Here is a 24,705-nt window from a genome sequence, read left to right on the forward strand (position 1 = left end):
AACTGGACTTGCAATTGCTGGACTTGCAATGTGTAAGCCCCCTCACACCACCATGCGCTTGCCTGTGCCTTCCCCTTTTCCACTCCAAGCTCTCATCCACCTGGTTAAGCCTTCAGATTCAGTTCAAGCAGGATTTCCTCCCAGAATCCTTTCTCTGTGTTCCCAGAGACACACCCTGGGCGTAGCCCTAACGAAACATTTATCCCACTATCACGTGAGAGTCCACCTCACCTTTGTATCCCCAGAGCCAACCACATTAACAGGCGATCAGAGAGGGAAAAGGCTGATAGGAGCCAGCTTCTCAGAATATACTGACAGTCCGTGTTTCAGGGCTCCCATTCAGAGGGAATCGCTAGGGCGAATAAGGTCACACTCACCAAGTCCGGCTTTCCCCAGGCTCCGATAGGTGGCGGAGTGGGATAGGCAAACACAGGGTCCATGGCTGTCCAGTCTGTAATACCCCAGCGCTCCCACCATCATCACCTAGCACCCAGCAGACGCTCACTAAATTCTTGTAGAAGAAATTAAACACAGACCACAAGACAGTGTCGTAAAGGTGGACAGGTTTGAAGGGCGTGAATATTTCGATATTGCCTCTTACCACAGGTGGTCACGCGGTGGTGGCGCAGACCTGGGCATGCGCAGGAGACCCTGGGAGTTGTAGTTCACCAGGTGAACAGAGAAGGCGAGACGGTGCTGAGCATCCCGGGAACTGTAGTGTTAGCTAAGGGGCGCACTCTGCGCGGGCGCAAACCGACAGCCATTTCCGGGCACTTTTCCGTAGCATTTCGCAAAAGGAGAGAATCCCGGAGTAACGATGGCTACCTACAGCTTGGCGAACGAGCGATTACGCGCCCTGGAAGACATCGAACGGGAAATTGGAGCCATTCTTCAGAATGCAGGTTCGGGATACGACGACCAGAGGAGGAGCGGCAGCGAGAGCGTGAGCTAGACCGACCGTGCGCACATGCGCCGACCGGTGACTGGGAGTGGGGTTGGGAGGGATCCTAAGTGGGTGCAGGGGTGGGTGGGGCTGGCTCTGGGGCGCGGCTATACTGGCAGTCTCCGGAGAGCCCCGCCCACTCTCCACCCCGGCAGGTACAGTGATCTTGGAACTTTCCAAGGAAAAAACCAATGAGCGGCTCCTAGATCGACAGGCAGCCGCTTTCACCGCGTCGGTGCAGCACGTGGAGGCGGAGCTGTCGGCTCAGATCCGCTATCTCACTCAGGTGTGTGTGTGTGTGTGTGTGTGTGTGTGTTGGAACGTCCTACGCGTGTGTGTGTGTGTGTGTGTGTGTGTGTGTGTCTTGGACCGTGCAACACGCCCAGCTCACTGCCTTAGCCTTAGCCTTCAGGAGTCCCGGGCAGAGCTTTGGTCTCGGGAGCTAAGCAAGACCAGCCCTACCCAGCAGGCCAGTTGACCCTGGCAGGACCCCTCCCTTCCAGGGTAGGCTTCCTTTGTCACTAAGTTGCATCACATGAGCCACTGGATGGTGAAGTCCTGGGAGAGGGTGTGTAAACAATACGAAAGCCACAGGATATGCTCTTAGAAACTTGACCAGACCTCAAGGGTATGGAGCCCCAGATGGCTACCTCCTGAGAAAAGGAACAGGATTGGAAGGGTTCTGAGGTCATTATAACAGCAACTACCATTTACTAAACTTTTACAGTGTGCCACTCTGCATTATCTAATCCTATAACAACTCCAGAAAGTAGTTAGTTACTGTCATCCCCATTTTACAGATGAGGTTAACAGAAATTCAGTGATATGCCCTAGGTAATCCAGCTAACCAAGTGGCATAGCAAATTCAGACTCAGGGAAGAAATGAGACAAGAGACCTGATGCCTGGTTGGGGAGATGGGAAAGGGGAAGGGTGCTTCTTTGATCAATCTAAATGTCCTGTAGGTGGCCACAGGGCAGCCCCATGAGGGCTCCAGCTACTCTTCGAGGAAGGACTGTCAGATGGCCCTGAAGCGAGTGGACTATGCTCGTCTCAAGCTCAGTGAGGTGGCTCGAACCTGTGAGCAGATGCTGGAAAACTAAGCCAAGCAGGTGAAAAGCTTGGAAGGAGAGCTCCACCTGCACCCCAGGACAGAACCTGGAGAGCATGGGCTGCCCCGTACATGTGCTGCTGGTCAGAAGCCATGAGGACGAAGGCACAAAAGGTGGGAATGGAGAACCTTAAAGACCAAGCCCATGCCTGGCTGTGCCCTGGCTCCTCTTGCCATGCACTTCACCGAGCGCTGACAAACTCAGGACAGGAGACAGAGACTCAAGACACCCAATCCACTTCCTCAGGTCCCTGCCCCAGGTAGACTTGGACCAATGAAGACACATTTTTGTTCACTGGAAAAGATAAAATGAGAACTAAGGGTTTCGATAATAAAAACAGTAACACTAAAAACAAGGAGCTCAGACTCTCATTGGGGCATATATGGGTGATGTAAGGGGTTGAGGAAGTAAAACCAGGCTGTATGGCAGCTGGTGCGGAGGGAGGGTGGGAAAGTGGAAGAGGGCTGAAGTTGGGGAGGAACACTGCTGTGGTGTGAAGAGACAAGGACAAGGACAAGACACAAGGGACTTGGGACAAGGAGGTTGGCAGGGATTGGGGGATGCGCTGAGGGGGAAGGTGTCAGGTGGCCATCAGCAGAGAAGCTGAAGCCAGGAATCATGGTAAGGGGGCAAGGGCATGAGACCAATGTCTGCAGAAAGAAGAGTCAATAATTATAAAAATAAGTTTTAGTAGTTAAAAAATCCACATACAGAAATTGTACAAAATATCTAGTATAAGAGGTGATTTTAAATTACAGCATAGAAAAAAAAAACGGAGGGAACGTCTAAGAGAGGGCAGTGGCTGGTTAGTTGTGTATTAAACATCGACAAATATGTGGAGAGTGCCTACCACGTGCCAGGGATTGCTCTAGTATATTAACTGCATTTGATACTGAATAAATCGTAATCTGCCCTCACAAGCTTCCATTCTTTAAGCATTGGCGTCTGCTGCCACACGCACATAATGAAGGTGCAAATCTGGAAAAGATAAAGAAATTGAGAGATGAGCTCTGAGATCAAGGGAAGTTGGGCGGGGGGAGTCGGGGGCAAGGGGTGATAGCTTGAACTGGGGAATCAGATTCTAAAGCGTTGACTATAGATCAGGTACACAGTAGGTGCTCAATAAAGATGTGTGAACTGAACGAATAGCTCCCACCTTCCTCCATCGCTTCATCCCCCACTCGTCTGCTCTGGCTGCCATCTTGATGTTGCTCAAGCACTGTCTGGCTTTGAAGGCCATGCACTGGTCCCTGGGCCTATGGTGGCTTCCCTCCCTCCCCATTCTGTAGTCTGGCTGACTCTCCCCTCATTGCCTGTTGTCCGTGGTGCAGGCAGCCTCCACATTTGCCGGCCTGAGAGCTACTGTGGGCAGGATCCCTACCAAGGAGCCTCTGGATCCCTGGAGGAGGGGTTCAGAGGCCCAGTTTACCTGGAGGACACTGCAGTGACTGCTTCCTCCTCTTCTCGCACAGCATGTAGAGCAGGGCTCCAGTGAGGAGGAAAACGATGCCCAAGAGGGACAGCACTGGCACCATGGCTGATGTCCCAGCTGCAGGACCCACATTCTCTCCCAGCTGCCTCTGGTTCCCCCTGGCCCCAGGCCTTGCCCCCAGACGGTGGCCCAAAGTGTAAGTGGTAGTCTCATTGGTGTGGATGAGCTTTTGGTCCAACAAAGTTGCTCCTTCTGGAGAGATGGGCTGCTGGGTAGGCTGCAGGGTAGATGGCAGGTACTTCTGTGAGGGGGTGCCCGTGGCTGAAGGTGTCTGTTCTGTGGGCTCAGGAACTTGGGTGCTGCGGGGAGGTACATGTCCCTGGTGGGCCACACTCCTGGTGTGAGCACGTCCACATTCTGAAGAAGCAAGAAGTGAGGAATCAGGGCTATGAGGGGATAAGCTGAAGAACTAGATAGAGGGAAGGGTAATGGGTCAAGGAGAACATCAAGGGAACAGCTAAATGCCAGGAAAGAAAGGCAGGGGCAGAGGGGAAACATGGGGAGATGGAAGTGAGCAAACCACAACATGGAACCACTGGGGCGAGCATGCATTCTGAACTGGGAAGTCAGGAGACCTGGGTTGGAACCCGGGCTCTGCTACAAAGTAGCTGTGACCTTGCCCCTTGTCTCTTAACCTCTCTGGGATTCATTTCTTTCAGCTGTAAAGCAAGGATAATTTTAGTACTAAAGGCCAGAGTAGCCAGGAAGAGTAACTGAATAAGGTAGGTCTACGTAGCCAAAGGGCAGTATGGGTACCACCAATGCTACAGAAGACAACTTTAGCTGGGACCTGGAAGAACACTTTGTGTCTTAATGGTTGTGTATTTATTTTAGGAGAGAAATACAACCAGCATATCAAATTTGTGACTTCACAGATGTTCCTGCTTAGGACTAGTTGCCATTAAGTTTTTCAGAAGTGGCTGTGTACATTTAAGATTTATTCGTTTCATTGTTTGTAAATTTTACCTCAAAAGAAAAAAAAAAGGTACAATAAAATATAAAACCCGCCTTAATAATATACATGATGAAATGTCTGGGGATAAAGTATAGTCAACCCTGCAACTTACTTGGAAGTGCACCAAAAAATATTAGGCAGGTTGATGAGGAATAGAGGGATGGATAGACAGATGGGTGTGCAATAAAGCAAATATAGTTAAAATGCTGTAGACTCGATATTGTAAAATATAAAATATATATGCTTTATTATGTACACACATAAAATATAAAAATCAAATATTATAGAATCTAGGTGGTGGGATGTTCACTGTACAAATCTTTCAACTTTTATATATGTCTTTAAATTTCCATAATAAATTACTGGAAAATAAAAATAGTGCCTTGATTTCAAGGAAAACATTAAGTAAATGCACAGGTGATAGGATGAATTGGCAAAAATCCTGGAAGTGACAGTGAGTGATTTCTGGTAAACAGGGACTTAAGTGAAAGTACACAGAATAGGAATGTGAGGTGTCAAAGGGGAAAGGGCTGAGGCAAAGAAAAGTGTGAGGTGGAGGCGGCCGAGCCCTGGAGACAGAGCCTGGGGAGGAGGGGGAACGCGCTCACCTTCACGATCAAAGCAGCGCATCAGTTCCTGGACCCACCGGTCACTGCTGCCTCCACACACACTTCCCAAGGGTAGCTGGAACCTGTAAGGAAGGATGTGGTCTCAGCTGTGTCTCCAATCTCCGCCCCCCTTCTCTCCCCCCACTCTCCCAGCTCTTTCCTCGTTCCAAAGAAGTGAGGTCACTGCCAAGATTCAGCAGTTTCTGCTGGGACTGGGAAATTCCAGGCGGAACAGGGAAACTAAGGTGTGGAGAATTAGGGCACACATAACCTAATGTTATGGGGACTATAGAAGGGACTAGGGGTCCTCCCAGAAGGAGTTCAAGTTTGACCAGAGAGGGTCCTGGAGGCACCCGGAGGCTCTGCGCTCCCAGGGGTGGGTGAGATTACCTGACGTAGGAAGAGCAACGTTGATAGACTTTCAGGTATTTTCGGAGATGTCCCATGTATTGATCGTTAGGAGGGGAGTGGGAAGAAATTCTTCTATCACAGGGACAACTGCCAGCGATGCTACCTTCATTGCTATCGCCTGAGCGGGACCGAGGTGGTCAGCACAGTTTCCCAGGTTCAGGGGCTCACGCACCGGTAAACTTAGCCTCCAACCCACAGCCCCACTGCAGCCTCTCCCCTAGACCCGGGGATCTGAGCCCCTCCCACCCCCAGGGCTCAACTCACACATCACACTCCCCAAACACGTCCATAATCACACCTGGGCCCTGGTGTTCCCCAGCCCGTCCCCAACCCCAGGCAGCTGGCCCTCCCCCTGCCCCGGCTGCCTTGGGGACCCTGGCTCCCCACTTATTCAACTCAACCCCGCGGCCCTCGTGCCCCCCAATCCCCTTCCCCGGATTCGGGGATCTGGGAACCAGTCGGGTCCCTGACGAACCTGGAGGAGTGTGGCACAATAGAAAGAGTAGGAGCAAGAGGATCCGGAGTTCCCAGCTCAGCATCATCTCGGGCCCGCCTCGCCCTGTCTGACTCCCAGACGTGCTCCAGCCGGTTTCTCAATGGCTTTCGCTTCCTTCTCCCGCTACGCCTGAGATTCTGCGGGAGACGGCGGCCGTCGGCACCAAGGCCGGGCCGAGGCGAGGCGCGAGGTGGCGGCGCTTCCCTGTGGGCGCCCTCACCGTCTCGAACCAGTAAGTGCGGTCAGTACCGTTGTAGCCGCGTGATCGTCAGCCTGGGGCGGCGGGGAAACTCCGGGAGGCGGAGCGCCTCTGCCCGCGCTCCCGCACCCAGCCCAGTGCCCCGTCGAGGAGGCAGCCAGGAATGTTTGAAGAAGGCGAGAGAAAGCGGAAGAAAGTCCAGGCTGCAGGGCCAGGCGTGGCGGGCGGGCACTGCCCACTAGGCTGATCCGGTTCGGCCCGGGGATGTCAGCCCCGCCCACCCTCCGCAGGTCAGTCGGCTGGACCTCCTCCTTCGAGAGGCTTTCACTTTTCGGGCTCGGGTCCGGCGCACTGGGATCCAGTCACAGATCCAGTCACATGGCTGGAGTGACCGCGGCAGACGAGTCCGCGCGCCCAGCAGCACACTGACTGCCCTGAGCGCCTCTGCGCCGCGCAAGACACAGGGGGCGTGGCAACCCGAGGAGCCGGCGGAGGGCTCGGGCAGCCTGACGTCACGCCCCACCCCGAGGTATTTACCTTCGAAAAGTGGTGGCGGCTGCAGGTACCGGAGTAGCGGACCGGACGGGAGGGGCTAGGTGTACCGGGGCTCACCGCCAAACCTATCCAAGCCCAAGATGCCCTAGCTCCTGTCCCCCTCCTCCCACACCCCACAGACGGATCCAAAACTCTTCCCTCCTCACCAAACCCTTGCCCATAGGATTAGCCCTCTCCCACTTCTATCCTCAACTTAAACCCTACCTTTGAGGGTTTGAGCCTCAAATTTTGAGCCCCAAATACCATCTCCCTCCCGACTACTCATCCTTAACCCTATCACCCACTTTCAAGTCTGGACCCCATTCTCACCCTGAATTCCCATCCTCCGCCCTGAAAACTCCTTCCTCACTCCTAACACTCATCCATAGATTCCACCCTAAGTGACCCTCAAACCCACAATCTCCCCCATTTTATGACCCAGCCCCAAACTCTCCCGAGTACCTCTCTCTCACCATACATCCCTCCCTCTGCTCAGTCTGGGCCCAGGCCTTGTTTCCCTGAAGACATGGAGTTTGTGTCTGGATACCGGGATGAGTTCCTTGATTTCGTTGCCCTCCTCTTTGGCTGGTTCCGCAAGTTCGTGGCGGAGCGCGGGGCCGTGAGAACCAGCCCGGAGGGTTGCTGGTGGCAGCTGGAGGCTCAGATCAGAAGGCTGCCCCAGGACCGCGCCCTTTGGGTGCTCCACGTCTTGCCCAACCGTAGTGTGGGCATCAGCCTGGGGCAAGGGGCAGAGCCAGGCCCTGCACCAGGCCTGGGGGCTGCCCGGCTCCTGGGAGACGAGCCCCCACTCCACCTGCGGGACCTAAGCCCCTATGTCAGCTTTGTCAGCCTGGAGGAAGGGGGAGAGGAGGAGGGCGCAGGCACCGAGAAAGTAGAAACAGAGGCGGATGGGAAGCCAGCCCCTACCAGCAGGGAGTCCCCACGGGAAGCAAACCCCCCAGGGGAGGCAGACGGGGCCCAGCAGGAGGCAGCAGGTGGCGAGGTCGGCTGCCAAGAGGACAGAGCGGAGGACAAACCAGGGCCTGAGAGAAGAAAGGGACAGAGAAGTGGTAAGAACCCAGGGCTGGCCCTGCCCTGCCCCCGCCCAGGCATACTCCCTTCAAAGCCCTCCTCTGCCCCTCAGAATCCAGTTAGGAGTCACAAATGGGTGGCCCTCAGGCCAATCTGGCCTAAAAAGGTGTCTTCATTGATCCACAATGTTCTTTGTTTTTTTAAATTTGAGCCAACATTTAAACATTAAAAGAAAAAACTTCCAGAAGTCTGGAGTTACCCCTTCTCAAGAAAAATGTAAAGTTCCCACAGCAGGCCCACATTTCCACCCCGCAGCAAATGCTGGTTCTGTGTAGCCGCAGTCCCCTTCCGATGAGGCGTGCCCTCTCTCCCTAGTCCCCTTCGCTCAGTCTCCTAGTCCCCGTGGGCATTTGATTTGGTATCCCTGACCCTGACAGTCTTTGCCCCCGACTCTTCCCTTTTTCCCCAGAGGCGGCCCCCCTGCACCTTTCCTGCCTCCTACTGGTGACGGATGAAAACGGCACCATCTTGGGCATTGACCTGCTGACGGATGGAGGGCAGGGGAGTGCAGGCAGGGGCTCAGGGACACAGAACCTGGCTCCTCGGGCCTATGCTCTCCTCTGCCACAGCATGGCCTGTCCCATGGGCTCTGGAGACCCCCGAAAGCCCCGAAAGCTTACTGTGGGAGACGCCCAGCTGCATCGGTACAGAAACCTGGTAGAGGGTGGGGAAGCCTGGGGCCCTGGGCTCCTGAGCCCCCCAGCCTGATGCCGTTTCCACCCCCATTCAGGGAGCTGGAGAATCTGGTCCCAAGGCTGAAAGTGAAGCTAACCAAGACCCCGATGCGGACATGGGGTCCCCGGCCCGGCTTCACCTTTGCCTCCCTTCGGGCTCGAAACTGCCATGTTTGTCACAGGCATAGCTTTGAAGTGAAGCTAAACCCCTGGTGAGCAGCCTGCAGAGATGGAGGGAGCGGAAGGAAGACCCCAACAGTCAGGCAAACAGAGAAGAAGCAGGCTGGGGGGGGGGCCCTGCAGACAGACAGAATGAGGGACAGGGAAACAAGAAGATGACACACACACAAAAAAGCTGTTATAGACAGAGAGAGTACAAACAGACTGAGTGCGTATGGGCAGTCTCAGGACAGATGGACAGCAGACAGGGGACCTACAGACACTAACACTGAGTGCCCACCCCTCCCCGTGACCCCAGCCCCCAGTGTGGCGCTGTCTTGTACTGCGGAGAGGCTTGTCTCCAGGCTGACTGGAAGCGATGCCCAGATGATGTGAGCCATCGATTTTGGTGCCCAAGGCTTGCAGCCTTCATGGAGCGGGCCGGAGAACTGGCAACTCTGCCTTTTACCTACACCGCAGGTACCCTAAGAAGGTCAGGATGGGTGGGGGAAAGTGGGACCCGGTCTTTGGAACTGGGGCCCCAGGTGCCTGGGAACAGGGTCCTGGGCTTGAAGGCTAAGTGCCTGGGGCTGGAATCTAGATCCCTGGAATAACAGCTGGGTGCTGGGTATTTGGGGCTGGGGGCTAGACCCCTGGGGCTGGACACAGCATCTCTGGAGCTGAGAACTGAGCGCCCTGGTCCCTGAGAGAACTTATGGGATTCGGGAGTAGGGATTCAAATACTTGCTTCTCAGCTTCACCACTAACTGGTGACCTGAAACAAATCGCTTTACTTCTTAGAGCTATTTCCTCAACTGTGAAATGGGCAGACTAACAAATGTTAAAACGCATGGAATTGTTATATGGGTTCTGTGGGCTATGCTGTAGACACTCAGAAATGTTAATAGTTCTCTGCTTGACTAGAACCAGACTCAGACTCAGTGTCCTGGGGAGAGACTGAGGAGAGCCAAAGTCTGGAATCCTGGCCACCAGGCCCTCAACCCCTCCCCTCATCCTTCTCCAGAGGTGACCAGTGAAACCTTTAACAAGGAGGCCTTCCTGGCCTCACGAGGCCTCACTCGTGGCTACTGGACCCAGCTCAGCATGCTGATTCCAGGCCCTGGCACCCTCGGGCACCCAAGGGGCAGCACACCATCCCTCAGCGTTCTTCTCAATGGTGCGTGGGGCCTCTCTCCAGGCATAAGTCCCTCAGACTAGAGGGAAGGACGGGAGAGCAAAAAGTTGTCCGGGTCCTAGATAACCCCTCCACATACACACCAAACCTCACCACCACCACCAGGGCATTTCATGCCTCTCCTCAACCCTCAGAAAAGTCACCCCTGCCCAGCCCATCCAGAAGCCCCATCCCTAGGCAGCTCCCCATTCCTCCTGCTGCAGCTCCAGGCCCTCTCTCAGGGAACACAGCTCCTCTGGAAGAAGGAAGAGGCCAGGTGGGGACCTCCCTGACACCAGGCTCCTCTTCTTTCATCCTCTCAGGAGATCCCTACCAGCTTCTTCAGGGGGATGGGCCTGCTCTGATGCCTCCTGTGCCCCCAGATCCACCCAGGGGCCTCTTTGGTGAGCTGGAGGGGCCCTGAGGGAGCTAGGGGTAGGGACGGGGACTGGAGGGCCAGCAGACTCGGTGGCTGAGAAAGGGGGCTATTGGACAGGAGAGGTGGGGGTCCAGGCCTGGGGCAAGGTCCCCAGTAACCCACTCTCCCCAGGCTCGTGGCAGGATTACTACACATGGCGGGGCCTCAGCTTGGACTCCCCCATGGCTGTGCTTCTCACCTACCCGCTGACTGTGTACTACGTCATCACCCATCTGGTGCCCCAGTCCTGTAAGGAGGGCGGAGGCAGGGGGAGGAGTGCGTGGAGCAGGAGGGCCGGGGGGCGGGGGTAGGGGACAGGAGGGAGGGGAGGAGGAGACCGTATTCTTAAATGACTAGCTTATCACCCAGTCCCTGAGCTCAACATCCAGAACAAACAGTCACTGAAAATCCATGTGATGGAGGCTGGGAAGGAGTTTGACCTCATCATGGTGTTTTGGGTAAGTCCCTCCAGGCCTGAGGGTTGAGCATTTGGGTGTGGAGGTGGATGCAGGGTGGGACCCAGATCTGTCCTCTTTGCCCTTCAGGAGCTCTTGGTCTTGCTCCCCCACGTGGCCCTGGAGCTGCAGTTTGTGGGTGACAGCCTGCCCCCTGAGAGTGACCAGCAGAATTTTACCCTGCAGAGGGTGAGGGCTGAGGGGGGTGCCCTGCTCTTTAGCCCTAACCCTCCTGCTGTCCTCCCAGCTGGGCTCTGCCCTTCCGATCCCTGCCTCCTCTCCCCTGTCTTATCTGATGCATCTCCCAGTACCAAAACTTCCACCGGCTTCTCCACCCCACTCCAAACTCCCCAGGATGACCTCGAAGTATCTGTCCGTCCTGGTTCCGGGGTATCAGCACGGCTAAGCTCTGGGACTAAGGAGAAGGGGGGCCGCAGGGACCTGCAGATCAAGGTGTCTGCACGGCCCTACCACCTGCTCCAGGGGCCCAAGCCTGACTTGGTTATCGGTAAGCGCTTGGGGTAGGAACATGGGGGAGGTGGGAGGAGGCCCTGGGAGCCAGCTTCTCCTTGCTCTCCTTTCCTCCGCAGGATTTAACTCTGGCTTTGGTCTAAAGGACACTTGGCTGAGCTCGCTGCCCCGGTTACAGGTGCGGGATGGGACAAAAGGGACCTTCTCTCACCTCCTGCCCGGTTCCTCCTCCTTTTCTGAAAGTCTCTTCTTCCCCATCATCTGCTCTACAGACCTGGGGTGCGCCAGCGGGTCCTCCTGCCCCCCTCTGTGCCTGCCTCGTGCCTCTCCCCATCCCGGTCCGCCTGGGTCCTCGGGAGGTACGTGGGGTTGGGAGCCTTTCTGAGAGTGTCTGAGGCCCCGCCCCCACCCCAGTCCCTCCGAGTGCCGGCCTTCTTCACCGAGAGCAGCGAGTACGGCTGTGTGATGGACGACCAGACCATGGCGGTGGCCACGGGAGGGGGCACCAGCCCTCCACAGCCCAACCCTTTCCGCTCCCCCTTTCGCCTCAGAGCGGCGGACAACTGTATGCCCTGGTAAGGCCTTCTTGCTCTCTGGCCACGCATCCTGAAAGGTCCACCGCTACCCTCGTCTCTGCGGTCCTGGGACCCTCCTGGTCCAGCCCTACACCCTGCTTTCGCCGCGCGCACTCCCACCACCCCCGCTGGAGGGTCTCGACAACGCCCACACACCCCTCTTTAGATCCAGCTCACAAAAATCTCTCCAACTCCTCGTTTCCCAGCCCCGCCCACCCCACCCCCACCCCCCACCCCCCACCCCGGCCCCAACCCCTCAGCAAAAAAAAGCCAGGTTACGCTCGGGCTGGCAGAGCCCTAAGTTTAGCCCCACCCCCTGAAACTCGGAGCCCACAAACTCCGCCCCTTGGGAAAATCCCGGCCTCTTGGCACCGCCCCTGACGGCGCCGCGCCCCCTCAGGTACTGCAACGCCTTCATCTTCCACCTGGTCTACAAGCCTCCGCAAGGGAGCTGGGCCCGCCCGGCGCCAGGGCCCGCGCCTCCCGCCCCAACTCCTACCGCTCCTCCCGCCCCCGCCCGTAGGCGCCGAGGAGAAAAGAAACCTGGGCGGAGGGCCCGCCGGCGGAGGTGAGGGCGGAGAGGTAGAAGTCCACCCCCTCCCCTAACACGCCTCAGAAAGGAACACGAAACCGGCGAGGCCGAGGGGGGAGGCCAGTTGGCAGAACACGAAAGGTAATTAAACTTACTTGTTTGAAACCACTGAGTCAAACGCTCATAACTGGGTCCTTAAATGGAAAGAGGATTAAAGGATTTACGGATGACATTTTCTTCCATTTTTCTTCAGTTCCTCGAAAGCTGTCCCCTCTGGGATTCTGCCCTCCTGGGTAATCCCAAACTTCTTCTAATGTGTGTGTTGACAAGGCATTTTCCGGCCCCAGTAACAGGCAGGGACCGGATCCGAGTCAAGCAAGACCAAGAAACAGAAAGTGGCTTCTCTCTGGGGGGGAGAGGGGACGGGGGCGGGGGCAGGGGAGGCATGCAACCTCCTAGGGGCACTCACAACCTTGGTTTAGAGTCAGTGAAAGACCCCAGCCACCCAACTGTCCAAGTTAGAAACTTCATGGCCATCCCTGACTCCACCTTCTCTCATCCTTCACGGCCCATAAAGAACCAGCTCCAGCTGAGTCAGGCTGCTGGTCACTCAACATCCAGCGGTATGTCCAGTCCCACTGCAAATGCCACCATATCTCGTGTTCCTTCCAAAACAGACATTCGAAACATTACTCCCTGCTTAAATCCCCTCAATGAACTTTCCTCCACTTTTAAAATCCCCGTGAGTGTGGGCCGGGCTTGATGACTCTTATCACAACGTATAGAAAGGGAAAAATAGTGGAGAAACCTGGCAGACACCACCTGCACCAAGTGACTAGGTTTACAAGAAATAAGAAGTCATGTTGACATCATGCTCCCTGACATGATGCAATAAGGCCACATCCCCTCTGTAGTATTATTCCCCCAAATCCATAACTTTAGACTAATCATGAGAACACACCAGACAAAACCAATCTGTGGGACAGTCTACAAAACCCCTGACTGCTATTCTTCAAAAGCATCAAAGTCACGAAAAGCAAAGAAAGACCAAGAAATGGTGACAGATTGGAAGAGACTTAAGGAGACATGACAACTAAATACGATGCAGTATCCTGGTTTGGACCCTGGAACAGAAAAAAAAAATTAATGGAAAAACTGGAGAAATTCAAATAAAGTTTTCAGTTTAGCTAATGGTATTGTATCAATGCTAATTTCTTAGTTTTGATAAACACGCTGTGGTTATAGAAGAAGTAATAAGGAAGATGTGTGAGGAGTATTTGGGAACCCTCTACTGTCTTTGCACCCCACCTATAAATCTAAAATTATTTCAAAAAAAAAGTTTAAAATTTCAGACTCTTTAGTATGGCTTGTAAGTTGCTTCTCTTTCTGTCATCCTCTTTTATTATAACTATCTTATTATCAAAGTTTCCAAATATACACAAAAGCCCAGAAGATTCAGCATAATGAATCTCTATGTGCCCATCACCCAGCTTCAACAATCATCAACATTTTTCAAATTTTATTATTACTCCCTGTGATAATGTGATAATATAAGAAATATATATATTTGGTCTGCGTGCCCCATTTCTGGCACAAGAGCTTCTATAATCTGAGTGACAGAGGTGAGAGGAGCATCTTTTGTTATTCATAATAAGCCGCTTTCAACCATACCTGAGTTTAATAAGGTAACTCTAGGTGGGCCCTTATTTAACTTCAGGATGGAAGTTAGATACTAGAGGAACCAACCGCATGATTAGAGAGGGCTGAAACGTTCAGCCCCACCCCTTACTCTCCAAGGGAGAGGAGCCAGGCTGGAGATTAAGTTAATCACCAAGCAACCTGCATAAAAATCCCTAAACGATGGGCTTCAGAGAGCTTCTGGGTTAATGAACACACTGAGGTACTGAGGCTGGCACACCTGGAAAGAACATGGAAGCTCCAGGCTACCCCCTCTTCCCTCACCACACCTTGCCCTATACCTCTTTTCCGTTTAGCAGTTCCTTTACAACAAACCAGTAATAATTAGTAAACTGTTTTCCTGAGTTCTGTGAGCCATTTTAGCAAATTATTGAACCTGAGAAGGAGATCACAGGAAGCCTCAGTTTATAGTCAGTTGGTCAGAGGGCCCAGGGCTTGCAATTAGCATCTGAAGTGGGGGCAGTCTTTTAGGACTGAGCCCTTAACCTGTGGCAGTCTGTGCTCACTCTGGGCCGGGCTTAATGACTCTTACCACAAAGTATAGAAAGGGAAAAATTCCGTGTCTGGAGTGATTGAATTGGGACTTCCCTGGTGGCGCAGTGGTAAAGAATCTGCCTGCCAACACAGGGGACACGGGTTCAATCCCTGGTCTGGGAAGATCCCACATGCCGTCGAGCAACTAAGCCTGTGCACCACAACTACTGAGCCTGCGCTCTAGAGCCCACGTGCTGCAACAACTGAGCCCATGTGCTGCAACTATTGAAGCCCACGTGCCTAGAGCCCGTGGTACGTAAAAAGAGAAGCCACTGCAATGAGAAGCCCATGCACTGCAACGAAGAGTAGCCCCTGCTCACCACAACTAGAGAAAGCCTGTGTGCAGCAACAAAGACCCAACGCAGCCTAAATAAATAAATACATACATACATACCCTATTTAAAAAATAAAAAAGAATTGATTGAATTGTAGGACACCCAGTTGGTGTCAGGGTAGTTGGCGAATTGGTTGGTGTGAGAGAACAAACAAAAAGAAAACACCTATTTGGTGTCAAAAGTGCTATTAGTAAAAGCAGCTAATAGTTGGTGTCAGAAGTGAGATTAGCTAGACTGGCCCTAGCTCACAGAAATATGTGGTTTGAGAGGAGAAAGGATAAAAAGATGGGAGATGCAGAACCTTTGATTCCTGGGTGGCCATGTGGTCACCCATGGCATGGAGCAGCAGCTGTGCTGCACTCAGTTACTAAAGGTAAAAGTAACAAATGGAATTTAAAATTGGATTCAACTCCCAGGAAGTTGTTTCACTAGATGCATAAGGAAATGCAAACCAATAAGAAAAAAAGTGAAATATACAATCCCTTGGTAATTATTTGTAATAGCTAAAATGAAATTTTAAAAGAGTTCTGGTTTGGACTTTGGTGCTAGACTAAGCTTGGGTTTGAGTCAGTCTGAGTTTTGGCCACCAGCCTCAAAGCTATCCAGTAAATAATTAGGCTGGGACAACAGAAAGTACCTCTAAGGCCTCTGCTCACCAAGAAGGTAGTCAGCATGGGGGGAAGGCAAAAACCAAGGATCTACTGAAACCAGGAATATAGTTGTGAAGGAGTTGCTTCATTTTGTAGATTGGTATCATCAGCTTCCTGAAGGACCTTTACTAAAATGGATTGTGAGAGTGACTAATTTAGGGGCAGTATCTTTGTTTATAAGTGCTCAGGATAGAACAGCATGTTTGGGTTGATACAGGACGCACAGTTCACTATTAAACAATCATAGATGGCTGTACGCCAACCAGACACACAGGAGGTTATTCCTGAGGAATAATCCTAAAGCTATCCAGGACCCACCAAAAGTCACCTCATTAACATAAACTCAGGTACAGTCAAAGGGGCCTGTTATGTATAACAAAAGACACTCCTCTCACCTCCTATCACTCAGGAAATTCCAAGGGTTTTCCACACGTTTGAGCCAAGAATCTGGGATGAAGACCAAAATATGTATTTCTTACATCACAATATCACACACCCCCAGCTGTTTCCCAGAGTGTTTTAAGGCACACCCCAGACATCAGTTAGCTCACTTACATGCATCTATAACTAATGAAGGCTTTTAAAAAATGTAACCACCATGCCATTATCATACCCAATAAAATTAACAATTATTCTTTAATATCTTATCATAATACCCAGTTCATATTCAAGTTTCTTTTCTTTTTTTTTTTTTTTTTTGTGGTACGCGGGCCTCTCACTGTTGTGGCCTCTCCCGTTGCGGAGCACAGGCTCCGGACACGCAGGCTCAGCGGCCATGGCTCACAGGCCCAGCCGCTCCGCGGCATGTGGGATCTTCCCGGACCGGGGCACAAACCTGTGTCCCCTACATCGGCAGGTGGACTCTCAACCACTGCGCCACCAGGAAAGCCCTCGTATTTCTTGAATTATCTCAGAAATGGCTTTTACAGTTGGTTTGTTACAATCAAGAAATGAATAAGATCTACACATGGCTTTCGGTTGTTATCTCTCTTAAGTTTTTTTGTTGTTTTTCTGTAACAGACCTCCTTCCCTTTTTTGTTTTCAGTCCACTGATTCAATGAGAAACTAAATCACTTGTGCTGTAGAATGTTCCTCATTCTGGATCTGGCTGATTATTTCTTCTGGGTGTTTTTTTAATCTATATTCTTTAGTTCTATAATCTGGCAGTTAGATCTACATGACAAACAAGGCCCTTTTAATGTGGCCGCCGCCAACCTCCACAGGCTGATCTCATCCTGCTTCCTGCCCCCTCCCTACCCTCGAGCCAGGGGCTCTAAATGAAGACACCACACTCTCTCAGTGTGGAACTTCCCTGTTTTCTTGCACAATTAATTCCTTCTCAGCCTAAAGCTCACTTCCTTAGGAAGGGAGGCCTTCCTTGACCCCAGATGAGGGTAGACACCCCCTGATAATACCTTGTAAATCCCCTACAGCCATAAAAGGGCAGCCTAGGTCCCTGGTGGATTGAGGGGAAAGAGAACTTTTCCCCACTCCCTTGGCCAGAAAAATAACCTCTCCCTAAGTTCCTGCCATCTCCTACGTGAAAGCATATTGTTATCTCTGAGCGGCGGGATTACTAAGGATGTGTTTATTCATTTTGTTTTGCTGTCGCTCATTTTTCTTCCGTGAACACACAGTACTTTTGTAATCAAAACGTTTAATTTACAAATTTGCCCACCTTAATAATTCACTTACTAAATACTGATTGAATGCACACACGGCTTTGTGTTAGAGATGCAGTGGGGGAAAAAAAAACAAGAGAATGGTCCCTGCTTCCATGAAATTTACAAGGATCCCTTACCCCCATCACTCTCTATCACATTACTCTTTTATTTTCTTTGAGCACGTATCACAGTTATTTTACTATGTCATTCATTTATTTATGTTTATTACCCCTCCTCCTCTAATACACACTAAAAAGTGAATTCCATGAAAGGGGAGACCTTGTCTGTCTGATTATAACTATGCCCCAGCACAGTGCCTGGGACGTAATAGCCACTCGGCATTTACTAAAGGATTTTTTTTTTTTTTCCGGCTGCGCAGCTTGAGGGATCTTAGTTCCCTGACCAGAGATTGAACCCCGGCCCACGGCAATGAAAGCACCGAGTCCTAACCACTGGACAGCCAGGGAATTCCCTAAAGGACTTTTAGAAACCTATTCCTGCTATACTGGAGGGAAAATGGACTGTGAGAGGGCAAGACTTGAGACGGATCAGCTAGGAGTTTTTGGTAGCAATACAGGCAAGAGCTGATGGTGCCTTGATGCTGGAGAGAAACAGGTTAAATCCTAGGGCTAATGAGGAGGTAGAAATAACAGATGGTGAGCAATTCTATTGGAACAAAGGGAGGGCAGAGAAGGAGCTGAACGTTCCCAGCCAGGACAACCAGATGGAAGGAAGTGCCGTGTGCTCACAGTGGGGACACAGGAAGAGAAGGGATGGAGTTAGAGCGGTTGGAAGGGGTGGGAGAGAAAGGTAATGAACTCAGGGTGGGACTTGTTAAGTTTGAAATGCTCATGGGACCTCGCAGTAGAGATTCTGGTAGGCAATTGACATGTGAGATGGAACTCACACAACTAGGAGAGTGGATGAGGACCCTAGAAAGAAGAAGGGGCCTTCAAAACGGAATCCTGGTGGAGGTAAGGATGGTCAGAGGAAGAGGAGGCAACTAGGGGAGGGAGAAGTGCTGAGGGCACTGGAAAACCAGGAGGGTTCAGAAACAAAGAAACAGTGCTCAGCTGTGCCAGACACTGCTTAGGCCAGGTCAGATCAAGGGGAAGAAATGTCCCCTGTACTTCACAACAAAGACAAGAGAGTATTCAACAGAGTGGTGGTGGCAGCCTTGAGAGGGCGGAGAGTGACAGGGAGGCGAATTGGAGGCAACAATTGGGCAACTTAGAGAATACAGAAGACCCTAAAAAGAAAATTCAAATGGCCCTCAATCCCAACACCCAGAGATAACCACCGTCGGCATTTTGGTGTGTTTACAGTCTCTTTTATCAAAATGTACATATTTTTACAAACTTTAATCATACTGTACATCATGCTAACTAGCTTGCTCTTTTAATAAAACAATATGTTATGAACAGCTTTTGGGGACTTCCCTGGTGGCGCAGTGGTTAAGAATCCACCTGCCAGTGCAGGGGGCACGGGTTCGAGCCCGGGTCCAGGAAGATCCCACATGCCGTGGAGCAACTAAGCCCATGCGCCACAACTACTGAGCCTGCGCTCTGGAGCCCACGAGCCACAACTACTGAAGCCCGCGTGCCTAGAGCCCATGCTCTGCAACAAGAGAAGCCACCGCAATGAGAAGCCTGCGCACCGCAACAAAGAGTAGCCCCCGCTCGCTGCAACTAGAGAAAGGCTGCGAGCAGCAACGAAGACACAACGCAGCCAAAAATAATAAATAAATGTATAATATGTTATGAACAGCTTTTTATGTCATTAGATAGTCTCTTTGTCTCATCTGTCTATACAGATGGCTGTATATTAGTTTACTTTATGAATGTGACGTGGCCTAGTGGGACATTTAGGCAGTTCCTAATTTTTCTCTATTATAAAGGAAAGAGGAAGTAGAAAGTGTCCCAGCTGGGAACCAAAGCAGGACCCAAGACTGTCTGGGCCTCCCTGGTGGGCGGGGAGTTGATATGCCTGAGACACTTCGCATGGAGTTTCCGGCCAAGGAAGGAGGTAGGCAGTTTGCAGGGACCGAGGTAGAAGCGTAGGATGAAGAAGACAACATGGGTCTGTGTGGGGTGCTAGTCTCAGCCCAGCCTCGTGGACACAGATCTGAGGCCTAGAAGACAGGAACCACAGACAGAAGCCAAAGAGCCGCTGTAAAGCCGAGGGGCATGAAGAGAACAGCACAGCACCTAGAGCCCAGGAAGCAAAGTCATAACGCTTTCGCTGTCAACACGCCAGGAGTCCACACTGGCCAACATACCCGTCGTCACCTTGACTTATCCCCACATGACTCTGTTCATCCCCTCTTGGGTTCAATCTCCTACCTCCTCCCTTTCCTGCTCCAGATCCTCTCATTGGACCCTCTGGGATTTAAGGTCAACAAGATGCCCCAAATCATCCACCTCTTCTCTTGGTTTTCCCTTTGCCTTCTTGCTCTCAGAAACTTGGTGCTCCTCCAAAGCCACTACCCCCTTGCAACCCCCTTTGAAGAAATATTTTTTTCTCCCACATTCCACAAATTCTGAGATGAGGCAGTTGTCTTTCTTACCGTATGTTTTTGCTTCCAAAAAATTTCTCCTCCCTCCAAAACCCCAGCCTCTTTGAAGCACATGCCAGGAGACTGGACCAGCCATTACCCTTCCTGTGGCAATCATCTTGTGACATCTATCGGCTTCATCAAGGGCTTGAGCATTTGGCTTATGTTTACTTCTCCATCTTTAATCATGTCTTCATTTGTGTAACTAAGACATCCACTGAGATAATCCATCCAACAGCCCAACCTCTCAGCTCCTTGCCCTCTTCTCTTCCACCCCTCCTCAGCCACACGCTCCTCCAATGGCCAAACCCTAGAGCCCTGTCATTACCAGTAACTGCACCTCTTCCAACCTTCTGATTCCCAGCACCCCACTACTATCCATCCTTCTGGTCCCCTCTCTGATATCCTCAGTTCAACAATCCTTCAACCTTTCAGATTCTTTAGTCCACATTTTCACTGTCCATCACCCTCTTCACATTTTCACAACCCACTTCACCCAGTTTAGGTCCATGATTATAATGATTCCTTCGCACACACTCTTAACGCTCTTGTCCCGCCATTTTCCTTGCAAAACTGCAAGAAGGATCAAACCAAACTCCACCAACAGTGAGACTTTCCCTGAGCAACTGAGCATGGCTGGGGATAAACAAGTGGGCTGACAGATCTCACTTTGAATGTGTAACAACAAGTCACAAGCGGGCTCTTAGCACACCCAACCATCCTATGATTTCTCTACTCCATACTCACTTCTGCTCTCTGAAATTCCCCTTCTTGCCTCAAATGGCAACACTACACGGCCCTATCCTCAGAACTTCCTCATCTTTCCACCAGTGCTTCTTATGATATCTATTCCCTGCAATTTCCGTTTTTCTGGTCATTCATGTTAAATGCATTCCTCAAATGTCTGGTCATCCTTTCTTCTCCATTCACATCCCAACCACTCCGATGAAGAGTACCCTTGCTGAGATAATGCCAAGCCCAATGGTCAGTATTCACTCTCTTGGCAGCACTTTAACAGAGTTGTTAAATGCACTCACTCTTCGAAGCACTGTGTTGGCCTCCGGGACCAGCACACTCTCCTGCTTTTCCTCCCCCTTTGCTAGGGTATCCTTGTGCTGGTTCCTCCTCCTCCTGCCTCTCTGTCTGTCCTCTACTCTCCTTTCTCCCTTGCCCTCCGCACCTGTCTTCCCCGTGCTTCCTCGTGTTTATTTTGTTTTTAATATTTATTTATAAAATGTATATATATATATTTATTTATTTGGCTGCACCCGGTCTTAGTTGCGGCACGCGGGATCTTTCATTGCGGCATACAAACTCTTAGTTGCGGCATGTGGGATCTAGTTCCCTGACCAGGGATTGAACCTGGGCCCCCTGCATTGGGAACATGGAGTCTTAGCCACTGGACCACCAGGGAAGTCCCTTTTTTTTTTTTTTTAAGTATTTATTTTTGGCCACGCCATGCAGCACGCGGGATTTTAGTTCCCCGACCAGGGATCGAACCCATGCCCCTGCAGTGGAAGTGCAGAGTCTTAAACACTGGACCACCAGGGAAGTGCCTGCTGTGCCCATTCTTTGCAGGCCAAGCCCGTTTTCCCAGGGCCTTTGCCCTTACTGTTGCCTTCGCTGGAACACTCCCACTCCCTTCCTGAAGGTCACTGCCTCAGAGAGACCTTCCCTGACCTCGCTAACTAAAATAGCCTGTCAGTCTACCTCCTTATCTTGTTTCCTTTTTCTTCACAACACGTATTTCTCCCTAAAGTTGTATATGTATTGCTGACGTGTTTATTGTCTGCCTCTCCCCAACTGAATCCCCAGCATGTTGAACAATATCTGGTACACAGGAAGTACTCAATAAACCTTTGTCATATGAAAGAAAGAAAAGGAGAGGGAAGAAAGAGACAAAGAACAGGTAAGCAAAAAACCTGAGAAAACAGGTTTCGGTTAAAGCCAGCTTAAATCACCGGCTCCTCCCCTCTGCATATTCCATCAATCATGTTGACGGCGGCACAGCAATTACAAGCATAAGAGTCTGCCAGGCATGGGTACAAGTCCCAGTTTGACTGGTGTCAGCTGTGTGGTTTTAAGCAAGTTACTTAATCTCTCTGAGCCACATAACCCGCTTCAGCAAATTTTTATGAGTGCCTAATTACAACAGAGGCATTACGCCATATCTGTTGTGAGGATTATATAAGATAATTTATGAAATGTCTCTGATACCAATCATAAGTGCTAATCATAAGTACTCGGTAATCTGGTGTCATTTACACCCATTCTTCAAGTTTTGCCATGATACATTCTCATCTGTTTATAATCATCTGTGTTTGTAATTCAGATTTTCTCAGTGATCAAAGAATTATTTAGGACTGTTTTGGTGGGGGTTTTGTTGTTTTGTTTTGTTTTGTTTTGGGCCATGCCACACAGCATGCGGGATCTTAGTTCCCCGACCAAGGATTGAACCCGTGCGCCCTGCAGTGGAAGCGTGGAGTCTTTTTTTTTTTGCCTGGGTTGGGTCTTCATTGCTGCGTTCGGGCTGCTCATTGCGGTGGCTTCTCTTGCTGCGGACCACGGGCTCTAGGCCCGCGGGCTTCAGTAGCTGCTGCACGCAGGCTCAGTAGTTGTCGCTCACGGGCTCTAGAGCGCAGGCTCAGTAGTTGGGGCGCACGGGCTTAGCTGCTCCGAGGCATGTGGGATCCTCCCAGACCAGGAATTGAACCCGTGTTCCCTGCACTGGCAGGCAGATTCTTAACCACTGCGCCACCAGGGAAGCCCGGAAGCGTGGAGTCAACCACTGGACCACCGGGGAAGTCCCAGGACTGTTTGGGGGTGTTTTCTTTTTTTTCTTTTTCTTTTTTTTTTTGCGGTACGTGGGCCTCTCACTGTTGTGGCCTCTCCCGTTGCGGAGAACAGGCTCCGGACGCGCAGGCTCAGCAGCCATGGCTCACGGGCCCAGCCACTCTGCGGCATGTGGGATCTTCCCGGACCGGGGCACGAACCCGTGTGCCCTGCATCGGCAGGCGGACTCTCAACCACTGCGCCACCAGGGAAGCCCTATTTGGGGGTTTTTCAACGGTTGGACTTTTTTACTTAAACATTTGTAAATTTCTGGTTTATTGCATTGTGGTTGGAGAAGGTGGCCAATACAATTTCAAGTTTGGGGTTATCTGGTATTTCCTTCAAAACTTCATATTTTATCAATATTTATAAATGTTTCATTGACATTGAAAAATGTGTGTTCTCCGTTTATGAGATACAAGGTTCAAGAAATATCATTTGAAGGCAAGCTCCAGGATGGAGACTTTATCTATTGCTGTATTCCTGGTATCCCGCAAAGGGCATGGTACACATCAGACACATTCAATAAATATTTGCTGAATGAGTGGCTGATTAATCAATCACCTATTATCATTTAGATTCTCAATACCTTTGTACCTTTGTTTATTTTTTCTTACTTCATCTGCCAAAGACTGCTGTGTTATGTCACAGTTTCTCTCCACTATTATCTTTTCTAGTCTATATAGCTATATAGATATATATAGAGTTTCCCAGGGTATTTCTAAGTATTTGGACTTTATATATTTCGATACAATATGATTTCGTGCCTAAAGGTTTATGGCTGTTATAGAATCATTGTAAATATACCCTATATCAATATAAAATTAACACTTAACAAAACATCTATACCATATGGTTTAATTTTATTATGCATTTATTATTTGGAATAAGCAAAACATAATAATAAAATTCAAAATGTGCAATAGTACCTTTTCATAAAAGTGAAAAGTAATTTCCCTTTCCCTCTGGTCTCCCATTGCCCTGTTTCCCTCCCCTGAGGCAACTACTGTTAACAGAATTTTGCTGACTAGCCTAATTTGGAAACATTAATTTTTTTCATAGAGGAGTTTAAAATAGTTACATGAATTGTTTTGATCCATATACTTGGTATAATTAGTGATCTTATTTTATGTTTTCTCTTTCTTATGCCTCCTTGATGCTTTATATTCTGTTATATGGATTACATTTTCTTTGCTTTTATCTTCTCTGGAGGTTTGGAGGTATATATCTCGTTTTTTATTTCTCTAATGTTTTCCTTTAACATTTCCAAAAGTATTCTTAACTTGTATTTCTTGACTTGAAGTCAAGAATAAAATAACATGGGAATTCCCTGGCGGTCCAGTGGTTAGGACTCCGTGCTTCCACTGAAAGGTGCACGGGGTTCGATCCCTGGTTGGGGAACTAAGATACCGTATGCCGTGTGGCATGGCCAAAAAAAAAAAAAAAGGAGTAAAATAACATGCTATGAGTCTCCCCAGTTAAATCAAGAAGTTAAGCATATCTGTTTCCTCCCCTCCTCAGATAATGTTGATAAACTGGGAGTTACAGATAGAGATTATTGTTATTGTTCTAATCTTGCTCTGTGGTTGTAAGGGAGACTTACCCACCTGTTCAGGGTTCAATTGTATCTCCCCAAAATTCATATGTTTAAGTATTAATCCCCAGTACCTCAGAATGTGACTGTATTTGGAGACAGGGTCTTTAAAGAGGTAATAAAGTCAAAAAGAGATCATTACAGTGGGTCCTAATCCAATATGACAGATGTCCTTATAAAAAGAGGAAATCTGGACACCAACGTGTAAAGTAGAAAGATCATGTGAAGACACAGGGAGATGGCCGCCATCTACAAGCCAAACAAAGGGGCCGCAGAAGAAACCAATCCTACTAATGCCTTGATCTCAGACTTCTGACCTCCTGAAACTGTGAGAAATAAATGTCTGCTCTTTAAGTCACCCAGTCCCTGGTACTTTGTTATGACAGCCTTAGCAAATGAATACATCACCCAAAATAACTCAAGGAAAAAGGGGATCATGGGCAAGCCCCCTATCATGGTTCCACACAGTGTCTCTAATGACTCTCTAGAGAGAAACCTATAGAGGGGGATGGAGCACGATGTATTCCCGGCTGCCCTGCCCTCTGT

The 24,705-nt window shown here is 50.4% G+C and overlaps 4 protein-coding genes across 23 annotated transcripts in view; 2 read left to right on the plus strand and 2 right to left on the minus strand.

The window, feature by feature from the left end:
• PELP1 (proline, glutamate and leucine rich protein 1) overlaps positions 1 to 739 on the minus strand; it is a 45,639-nt gene extending 44,900 nt beyond the window's left edge. Inside the window, exon 1 of one of the 2 annotated variants that reach the window (XM_067716906.1) lies at positions 602 to 739. Coding sequence is in view for 1 of the 2 variants with exons in the window: in XM_067716904.1 (XP_067573005.1) it covers positions 378 to 440 (63 nt within the window). In the remaining variant the exon portion in view is untranslated. The other variant, XM_067716904.1, reaches the window with a different exon arrangement.
• Positions 740 to 764: 25 nt separating this feature from the next.
• MED11 (mediator complex subunit 11) lies at positions 765 to 2,408 on the plus strand. Its single transcript, XM_067716985.1, has 3 exons — positions 765 to 902; positions 1,099 to 1,229; positions 1,907 to 2,408. Exons 1-3 carry the CDS (start codon positions 818 to 820, stop codon positions 2,042 to 2,044), a joined length of 354 nt encoding a protein of 117 aa, XP_067573086.1. The 5' UTR covers positions 765 to 817; the 3' UTR covers positions 2,045 to 2,408.
• A 317-nt stretch (positions 2,409 to 2,725) lies between these two features.
• On the minus strand, positions 2,726 to 6,132 carry CXCL16 (C-X-C motif chemokine ligand 16). Its single transcript, XM_067716970.1, has 5 exons — positions 5,995 to 6,132; positions 5,499 to 5,637; positions 5,109 to 5,191; positions 3,483 to 3,902; positions 2,726 to 3,031 (listed from the first exon to the last, which is right to left on the minus strand). Exons 1-5 carry the CDS (start codon positions 6,059 to 6,061, stop codon positions 2,985 to 2,987), a joined length of 756 nt encoding a protein of 251 aa, XP_067573071.1. The 5' UTR covers positions 6,062 to 6,132; the 3' UTR covers positions 2,726 to 2,984.
• Positions 6,133 to 6,609: 477 nt separating this feature from the next.
• ZMYND15 (zinc finger MYND-type containing 15) lies at positions 6,610 to 13,483 on the plus strand. Of its 19 annotated transcripts, none has more exons than XR_010937661.1 (13): positions 6,844 to 7,818; positions 8,250 to 8,484; positions 8,571 to 8,726; positions 8,993 to 9,153; positions 9,698 to 9,850; positions 10,171 to 10,251; positions 10,398 to 10,514; positions 10,635 to 10,723; positions 10,811 to 11,228; positions 11,311 to 11,369; positions 11,606 to 11,766; positions 12,167 to 12,439; positions 13,241 to 13,483. XR_010937661.1 is itself a non-coding variant. In XM_067716942.1 (13 exons), exons 1-13 carry the CDS (start codon positions 7,182 to 7,184, stop codon positions 12,336 to 12,338), a joined length of 2,319 nt encoding a protein of 772 aa, XP_067573043.1. In that variant the 5' UTR covers positions 6,844 to 7,181; the 3' UTR covers positions 12,339 to 12,463. The 19 variants fall into 19 exon arrangements, 17 of the variants coding, with proteins under 17 accessions (XP_067573025.1, XP_067573042.1, XP_067573026.1 ...); XR_010937662.1 differs by having other exon boundaries at positions 11,337 to 11,369; positions 12,290 to 12,439; XM_067716942.1 differs by lacking the exon at positions 13,241 to 13,483 and having other exon boundaries at positions 10,811 to 10,909; positions 11,075 to 11,228; positions 11,266 to 11,369; positions 12,167 to 12,463.
• The last annotated feature ends 11,222 nt before the right edge of the window (positions 13,484 to 24,705 follow it).

The sequence above is a fragment of the Pseudorca crassidens genome, chromosome 19 (genome assembly GCF_039906515.1).
Source record: "Pseudorca crassidens isolate mPseCra1 chromosome 19, mPseCra1.hap1, whole genome shotgun sequence".
Taxonomy (NCBI): domain Eukaryota; kingdom Metazoa; phylum Chordata; class Mammalia; order Artiodactyla; family Delphinidae; genus Pseudorca; species Pseudorca crassidens.